Source organism: Scophthalmus maximus, chromosome 1 (genome assembly GCF_022379125.1).
Source record: "Scophthalmus maximus strain ysfricsl-2021 chromosome 1, ASM2237912v1, whole genome shotgun sequence".
NCBI classification, from domain to species: Eukaryota; Metazoa; Chordata; class Actinopteri; order Pleuronectiformes; family Scophthalmidae; genus Scophthalmus; species Scophthalmus maximus.
The window spans coordinates 12,293,171-12,302,500 of record NC_061515.1 but is presented as its reverse complement, the minus strand read 5'-3'; the positions used below and the strand labels follow the sequence as shown (position 1 = coordinate 12,302,500).

Below are 9,330 nucleotides of genomic sequence, written 5' to 3'. Positions count from 1 at the left end.
TCCTCTGCACTGAGTGCTGTGAGTCTGTCTCTGAATTATTTAAACGCTGGGACCCCCACGAGTGCTTGTCTTCCCCCAACACCCCCTCACACTCTTGCTCTATCTCTCTCTCTCTCTCCCTCTCTCTCTCTGTCTCTCTTCTTTCCTCTGTCCCTTCCTCTCTCACTGTCATTCTGTCTTCTGGTGGCTGCAAGTACTTCCTGTGGTTCTGTCAAATGCGGGCAACACTTAGATTTATAACATACAAATCTGACCTTTAGATTTCACACTGATTAATAGTGTAAGTCTGCAACAAACTATGGATGTAAGGACAATTGCAAATTTTTGAGGAACTTTTATGTTCCTTTTTTAAAACATTTTCACTACTTTTCAGAGACAGATGTTATACTTTTAAGTCCTCTACATTTATTAGACAGCTGTAGTTACTTTGCAGTCAAAATGTTGCACATAAAGCTTGATATCATCTCATAAACAACCAATCAACATCAGTTATGTAACACTGACAAGATACAGTCGTATTGCTGCATAATCAGTAAACTGTTCTCTCTGTAAATATATTTGGTTGTTAAACTTTTGCAATTTGTACTTTCATATTTTGGTACTGATGTTATTATTTAAATAAATGTTGTGATTATGTCCCCCACCATTGCTATGTTTTGAGATCATATACAAAATCCAGGTGATAAAAGTTAAGCGCATTGTCATTATCCTGTGAAAAAAACATGAACCTCCAAAATGTCAACTTTTCCTGAGCTCAAACAGCCCTAAATTCAACTATATGTGACGATGCAATTTCCAGAAAACTCCAATGAGCTTTTAAACAGTTTGTCCAGCACATGAAGTAGGGTAGTTTTCTCAGACTGCGAAGGAACACTCAATTTTTCAGTCTAAAAGAAAATTCAAAGCACTTAGAATTGAGGGCCGGATGGATACAGCTGCAACGTTATCAAAGAGACAGACAGAATTGAGAAGCATGAGCCCAACACCCCGGGCTTGTTGTTTGTTTTGACCTACTTTATGATTCAATTAAGAGAACATAGACCATACCAACCATAACAGATCACACGGACGGAAGGAGGGGTGATGGTTAGTGGTGTCTGTTGTTGTGTAACACTGCCATTTGTGACACTCTGGGTAGCATAATGGACAAGGTTAGAGACGGCTCCTCAACCGGAAAGTCTGGATTCACTTCCGTGCAAAAGTAAATATCTGCTTTGCTGAAGTTTCAAAAAATGATATGTGAACTGACAGAAAGAGGACTTCATTTTGTTTCACTGGCACTGCTTTGCCATCACATGTTGTCGCTCTCCATTCACAAACCAAGCATGCTATTCTGAGGGGAGCACATTGCTACTATGGCAGTAGTCACAGATATTCATGGCTTTTTTTATATTGCTGTCTGTCTCTCCTCCCTCTCCTCATTCCCTGTAGAGATGGCCCTACCTCACTCTAACAAATCACCATGGCAACCTGGTAATCCCTGAACAGAAAAAAATCTGACTCCCCTTCTCTCTCTCTCCCTCGCTCTCTCTATGTCTCTCACACACACATGGATGCACACATGGGCACATTCACGCTTGCACACACACACACATGCATGCACGCATACACTCTCTCTCTCTCCAAGAGACAATCTTGCAAACCAATACACTGGTGTTTACTGGTATGACATATCTTACCACAAACACATGCTCCCATGCATCATTGTAAGGATAAAGCTTCTCTGTACTTAGTGAGAAGCTTCGTGTGCGTCGGCAAGGATTTAAAATACACCGACGTTTGGGTCGTGTGAATAAATGCTATTTGTGTGCATACTATTTATGTATGCATTTTGCATGTGTGCGTCCGTGTACACAGGTTTGTCAGTATTTGTATACAAAAGTGCATGTGTGTGTGTGTGTGTGTGTGTGTGTGTAGCTGTAATTGATTTCACACCCAGGTCACCGATTTTACAGCTACAAGAGAAAAGCACACAGATTCACTCCAGTTAGCTTCTCATCTCTGTTTCAGTGCCGTTTTTCTTGGACCCAGCTTTGACTTTTGCTGCAGGCGTGTCTATTAATAACACTGTTTGTCTTCTGATAATATAATTTGGTTTTATTTACTGAATAAATGTTTTACAACAATAATACAACACAGCCCACATCATTGTGTGGTCGACCCAAAAAATCAATTCATACATACATCATTTATGCAAACAACAGGTACAGTTTTGGGTTCATTCACAATAAGATATCATTTTAATTCTAAACTCTTCATATTCAGATTACAGTGAAGGCCAGTAAAGGGGCCATAACCTAAACAGTTTTTTTTTCTGACTGGATACATCACCCCTCCCTCTACACTAGTTCTAATCATCTAATCAATACAGCTCTTTCTCTTGACAGACAGAGTGGTTCAAAATCAGCCTGATTTTCAGGATAGATCAATAGGCTGATTGACATGTCAGATGGATGAATGAATGTACTCCAATCAGGTGTATCGATCCTACAGACGAAGACCAAACACGATAGAATGGTGCTAATTGATAATGTCAGCAACTCTGTGTAAGGGCATCTCATGAGGCGTTTATAAGCCGCTCCATTCACTTCAAATATTATAGTGGCTATAGTAAGTGCGGTGCTTCATCGTGCATCATCGCAGGTATTACACAAATCAATGAGGTCTGTGCGGTAGAGAGAGGGTCTGTAGAGTCAATGAACAAAACAATGGCGCAGACACACCAGGCTGTGAAAGAACAGAGGGTTTTTCTCAAATTATACATACAAGGGTGTGTGTGTGGGGGGGTTAGGGTGCGTGTGTGTGTGTTTATTTATTTTAGACTGATGACAGTCAGCACTATAATAATTTGATCAGTGTTTATTGTAGTGTCTAATTTTGACCACTAGGTGGTGCTTGGGAGAGTTTCAAACATAACCTATTAAAGTGGCACAAAGGAAAAGTCCAAAGCAGCATATCTTCGAGAATGGATGAATGTTTACACATGTTTTAACAGGTTTATCTGTGCGTCTGTGCATAAATGTGTCATACGTGTTTCCGCTTGTGTCTGCGCATGTGTGCTTGTGTCCCAGTGTGTTTGTTTGACCTTTACAGATGCTCAGTGTGGCCTGGGCACAGAATGCTGCAAGGTCATGTGCTCGGCTCCAGTGAAAGGCAGTCTGTGTGTGCAGTAATGGTGGACCAGCTCAGAGATGTTGGAGAAGACACAACTGCTCTGATTCAGTGTGTAGCCCAAGCCCTTGCTGCTCTTAGTCTGGGCCACGATGATGTGCACACAACTCTGACTGGTCCTAACGGAAACAAGACAGAGAGAGAAAGAGAGACAAAAAATGTCAGTAAAGAAAGTTAAAGATACACAGCAACAGTTGGAGAATTGAAGCATAATATACGTGTTGTAACTCAAAACATTTGTTCTCTCATCTGTCTCTCTCAAAACGAGAGAGTGCACTCACCAAGTTCAGTGGATATGTAAATGGGGTTAATGATGTGGACTCTCAAATGAATGAGCAGTGTACAACAAATGTTGTACACACACACACACACACACACACACTGGCAGAGAGGATTTCACCATTTGCTGAACCATTTCCTTGTCGGTTCAAATGATGCAGTAACACATTACAGGTTACTGCTACAATGTCAAATATGCTTAGTAAAAAGAGCTTTACATCATGGAATGAAATCTCAGTAAGCACCAACACATTTACTAGAGAATAAATGCATTCATAATTATTTTAAATACACGGTATGATAAATGTCCTGTCAACGAGGCTGTTTTAATGAACAAGTAAACATACAGAAAAATTTGTGAAAAAAAGTCAATATTTTCATTTCAGTAAAATGTTTCCCCCTTTCAATATTGTAACTGAGCTGAAGAACAGCTGAGATTGCGAAGCAGGAAATACAAAGGTAGAGTGAAATAGCAACAAGATGTTTATATGTAATGTGATAAACAGATACTTGCACAAATTAAATGAACGTCCACACATCCCCACACTCACTTGAGAGCAATGGAGTACTTGCTGGTTCCTGATTCGCTGTCTCTCACCAGGAAGCTGGCTTCCCTGCAGCGCTGCAGCTGAGCCTCGGCCTGCTGCCGACTCACACTGCCATGGTACCAGCTTGGGGAGGCGAAGGAGAGTGGAGAGGGGGGGTGCACAGATGGACAGCAGATCAGTGACATATAGCACACCAACATATGGAAATGGTCAGATGTCAATTTAATGATAGGTCATCATGATAGGTGACGATAGTGAGAGAGAGAGACTGACTGGGAGGAAGGAAACAGGCTGAGAGAGATTTACGCTCGCCGTAAATCAGACAGAGACATACAGACCCATATTGCGAGTTGAATGAGTTAACAGTGTCAAAGGTGAACACTTGAGAGGGCGAAGAGATAAATATGAAAGACCTATAAGACATTAGGATATAGGCGAGAGCCATATATTAACAGGCTGAATGTGGCCTTGATGCCAGGAGGCACACTGACATTCAGCCACAACATGAGAGAAACAATCGTTAACATCAACAAACTAATACATGAACAGACGCTTTAATGTCTTTCCTTTGAATATGATAGGGATTGATTTTCCTAACCTGGATGTGTTTGGACTGTCGGAGTAAGAGCAATGGAATGTACCTGCCAAAATCCAGCCTGGATTTGAAGCCATGCAGGACTTGAGTACTACTTGTAATTTATGTCACATATATGCAAATTTGCCAGTAATGTGTTAACATTAAAAGTGGTTACGCTAACTTTGAAGATTCCCTACATTTTTGGGGGGCAGGAGGAAGATTTATCAATATTTTAGTCAGCGGGGTCTACTGAATGTCCACACTGATGTCAGAAGTGGTTCAATGTCACATTTATGACTTCAACAGCTGTGGCCATACCTTGGTTTGTCCTTTTGTGAATTTTTCTGAATGAAGACTAGAAATGTTGCCTGTTTCTCTGTCTCATAAAGTTTGGGAGCTACCGTATATTCCTGTAGATGCTTTCTTATTTTCTCCTTCCTGAAATCTTTAACTTTATATGCAACATTTCTCACCTCTTTTCTATAGGACCAATATGTTTTCTCCCTCCTCTCACCTTTGCTTCTCCAGGGGCAGACTGGGGTCCACTCTAGCTTCATCCCCATCCAGTGGGGCACCAATGGAGGTAGGGGATGGAGGGGAAAGTTTGGTAGGGCTGGAGGAGGGTGAGAGGGGTGAAAGTTTAAGGGTTGGGAAAGAGGGAGACGGGGGCGATAGAGGGGAGAGTTTGAGAATAGGGGAGGAGGGAAATGAGGGAGAAGAGGAGGAGGATGGAGAAGAGGAGATAAGTGTTTTAAGGTTCCAGTTCTTCTGTCTCAGGGTGTGTTGTTGCTGCTGCTGCTGCTGCTGCTGGCGGCTGGAGGTTGAACTGTTCTCTTTGCTGGGAGAACAGTCCACTGCCTCAAATTGAGCTGAAGGAAGCAAAAAGACAATATCAACCATTCATAACAAAACGCATGCCAGAGCTACCAAGTAAACATGTCTCTGGAAATTGATTCTGCAGGATTGTTTTGTTTCCTCTCTAAAGCAAATACAAAATGGTTGTGGCATCACTGTACAAATAAAACTTGTGGCATCCTTCCTCCGCACCCTAACCCCCCACCCGTTTAATCACCCCTCTCTCCCTTTCTCTACCTGACAGCGCTCTAACAATGTCCTCCTTCCTCCACTCCCAGGGCAGTTCATACTCTCCAGCGGGACGGATGTCAGACTCTGGTCGAGTGACAGGGATCCACACCCCCTCACTATCACCATCTAGTCCACCCTCATACGGTGTGTCATAGATATTTGGAGGCGGGGGCTTTCCCTCTTCTCCCTTCCGCTCTCTGTGGCCGCGGTCCAGCAGGACACACACCTTCAGGAGGTCCTTGGAACCCCGTCTACGGACCTCTAGAGCAGAATGGTCACATGATTAGTCAGTTAATAGCATTCAAATGTTGACTTTTCCCTCATGTAAAAATAGATAAAGCTTTTTATCTTCCAAAGGACTCACAATACTGTCACTTTTTACTTTTAAGACTTATTTTCCGCAGTAAAGTATTGTGAATTGAGCTCTTCTGATTTTCTTTTTGTAATCTGACAGACTTTCCAAATGTAAAGAAATAAAATAAAAGAATAAACAAGTAGGTGACAATGTTCTGAAAAACCTTGACTTGACTTTCTTGTGTAAATGTAAAATATTGATGGTGCTGTAAAAAAAATGTGATTAACTTCATAACTATTTACCTACATTTACCTGTGATCAGACATGCACTTCTACAAGCATCCCAGTATTAATGGGCACAATGTGTCTGTCAACGGCTTGTTCCTGCATCTGATTGGATGAATGATATGTCATGTGTCCTGATCGTCACAGTTAGAAACAGAAAAAGGAGAATGTCTAAACAAAAAAAGGAAGTTAAATTGACCTCATGGTCTGAACTGGTGAGATTGTCCATCAGTTCAAACTGGCATGCCTACCTGAGATTCATATATAATTCAAATATACACAGAAATGTAATCCAAAGTGCCCTCAACAGTGTTCAATTGCAAAATGTGAATATTCGTATGGACATTGTGTTAGTAATGGAAAGTCATTGCATTTTTAGGAATTTCACTTGTGTTCCTTTGCTGTCCAACAGGTAGCCTGTGTGTCTGCACTATTGTGTGACCAAACAATGGAAGTACAGGAAGAAAAGGTCAACACAGCAGCTGATTGGCTGGTTGACCAGGCCATTTCCTGACTGCTGGGAAGTGATTGGGTGAGTGGAGGGTTGAGGGGGTCTTTTGATTTACGGGACCATAAAGTAGTGTGTGTGTGTGTGTGTTTGTCTGTCTGTGTGTGTGTGTGTGTGTGTGTGTGTGTGATTGGGGGGGGCTGGGGTGTTGGGGCCTTCCTATCAAGAGAATGGGGCAAAGGAAACAGAGGCAGGAGACAGGAAGTTGGAAGAGGAAGCTGCACCCATTGTCCCTGCACAACACGGTTCCTATAGCGACCGCCAGTCGGGAGGGAAGTTAGCAAAGAGTCTGAGGGTCTAACCTGTCAGTCCCTTTAAAACAGCTCTTTATCAGGAACATGAGGTTGTGTGAGTGCGAAGAAACTGAGATAGGATGAGTGAAACGTTTCCCTGACTTGCAGATAATTGACTTGACTCATCAAAGGTGATATACAAGTTGTGTTAAGAGTTAAATAGACATATAGCGGACAAACTGCAGTCCAACTATTCAATTCCGATTTTAGATGATTTGTTGCCCTCTGGTGTAAAGGTGAAAATTTACTTTTATGGCACTGTCATTAGAATCTGCAGTTTAGAATTGCTTTGATTATATTTTGTCTGAAATTGCAATTGCTGAGACCGGTGACGACCCCGACCTCACCTGTGATGATGACCTGGGCATCATAGGGCTCCATGTACCCATCATTCACTCCCGCTCTCTCAGCCTCTCTCTGCTCCTTGGTTTTCTCTGCATCAAAAGGATCCGCATAGTCCTCCAGGATAATGAGCTGTGAGAAGGAGAAATATACCAGTCAGGAAACCACAATGCTGGGCTACAACATTTTCACATGTTACATATAACTGGAGACAAGTGTGTGTGTGTGTGTATGTGTGTGGTGTCCATGACTGAGTGACAAGTAATGGAGGGACAAGCGGAAATACTTGTGCAAAGAGGTCAGTGCATTGTGTTTGCCTGTTTGATCTGACACAATGTAGTGAAACTGCATTGTGTTCTTTTGAGAGCAATGGAAACTGAATACAGGGTTATGAACTGAGTTGGGGAGGGAAAAAACAAAGACGAGCACTCACCTCAAGCCCAGAGTGAAATGTGCTTTTTGCACTGTTCAGTTTAATGACTGCACGCTGCCATAACCACCTCTGACTGACTTGGTATAAGTAAATAGCAGATCAAATATGAAGATCAAAAAGTGAGTTTACATCTGTCTCGGGATGTTACTCACCGTTGTCTTGATGTCAGACCTTCCCTTATCGTTGTCAGGCAGCTTCTTTTCACTTATCCCGTTGAGTTTGGGGGTCTTGTCCTGTTTGTCCACTTTGATCATTCTGCTGATGTAGGCTTGCGCGAGACTAGAGGTCCTGACCTGGCGGTTCTCGTCTGATGTCCCCGTCTCGATCTTGGAACTCTTGCGACCTATTCCATTTGTGATACTTTCCCAGACGGTCCCACCAGATCCAGCGTTATTACGACCAAATTCTGTCGCCGAATTTTTCCTATTTCTCCCTGCCAACAACCCCCCCACTCCTCCATCCTTACGTTGATTTCCTTTCAAACTGTCCCGAGAAAACGAAGGTTTGGGTCGAGTTTGCGGACCGGATTCGGAGGCCGAGCGGACCCTTTCATTTCCGTTCTTCAGGTTGATGGGGAAATCTCTGAACCATCTTGCCATGGCTGTCGAGGAATTGGCACTTCTCTCAGATTAAATGTTTAACAAATGTGTCTTTTAGTCGATCCTATATAAGCTGCCCCACTAGAACTTAAGTTGAAACGTGCGTAACAGCCCCAGCTTTACGCACAACTATTTTACGCACGCCTCGAATGTACGTTGGTACTAAATTGCAAGGTTTTCTGTTTAATCAAGCTGAGCAGAGGCTGAACCTAATTATGCTGCACTGATTCCTAGCATCTGAAACTGCCTGACAATCGGACAACCTCTGGTGCGTCCTGGAGATCATTGGTCAGTGGCCCTTTGCCCCCGTCACGCTGCAGTAACAACTATCCCTGCAGTTTGAAGAGTAACTTCTGCAGAGCGTAAACTCGAAAGAACTGGAAGTTTTTCTTTGAACCAAGTAAAGATCCCATTCCCGGAGCGTGAGATGGTGCGTGCAGTCTGTCGAGAGTGATGAGTTTGAGAGGAAAGTTGGTGTGCGCAGACAGTGGGATGTCGCTGGAGTTTGGGGAGGGGCTGTGTGGACGGGGCGGGGTGGGAGCTTTACTGTATCTCAGTGGATACAGAACGATTGAATCTTCTGAAAATCACCGGAGGCTACTTTATCTGTGGCTGGCCAAATACTACTGTTGAAATCATATTTGTGGTCAGTCCGGTTTTCCATAGGTAACAACTTGGAGACGTAGTTATACTTTACCAATGTGTTTATGCACTAAATTGTAATGATTTTTTAAATGTCAGGATGTGGACTAATAACAATGGACTACAGACATCGATAAAAACACTTGGATGAATAACAACCCAACTTAATAACTCTATATTCGACAAAATAGTAGAACAATACATGTAATAATCATCAATCAACATCAACAACAATAAACTTTATTCAAGAGCACTTTTCATAACACACTGCT

The 9,330-nt window shown here is 42.6% G+C and overlaps 1 protein-coding gene and 1 long non-coding RNA gene across 2 annotated transcripts in view; one reads left to right on the top strand and one right to left on the bottom strand.

The window, feature by feature from the left end:
- The window catches only part of LOC118309163, a 15,844-nt gene extending 10,694 nt beyond the window's left edge, over nucleotides 1-5,150 (top strand). Inside the window, exon 3 of the long non-coding RNA XR_007031350.1 lies at nucleotides 5,062-5,150. This is a non-coding gene — a long non-coding RNA (uncharacterized LOC118309163). The remainder of the gene's footprint in view (nucleotides 1-5,061) is intronic.
- she (Src homology 2 domain containing E) lies at nucleotides 2,077-8,881 on the bottom strand. The gene is made up of 6 exons (XM_035630915.2): nucleotides 7,970-8,881; nucleotides 7,390-7,516; nucleotides 5,668-5,922; nucleotides 5,090-5,444; nucleotides 4,002-4,121; nucleotides 2,077-3,290 (listed from the first exon to the last, which is right to left on the bottom strand). Exons 1-6 carry the CDS (start codon nucleotides 8,414-8,416, stop codon nucleotides 3,098-3,100), a joined length of 1,497 nt encoding a protein of 498 aa, XP_035486808.1. The 5' UTR covers nucleotides 8,417-8,881; the 3' UTR covers nucleotides 2,077-3,097.
- Between the last annotated feature and the right edge of the window lie 449 nt (nucleotides 8,882-9,330).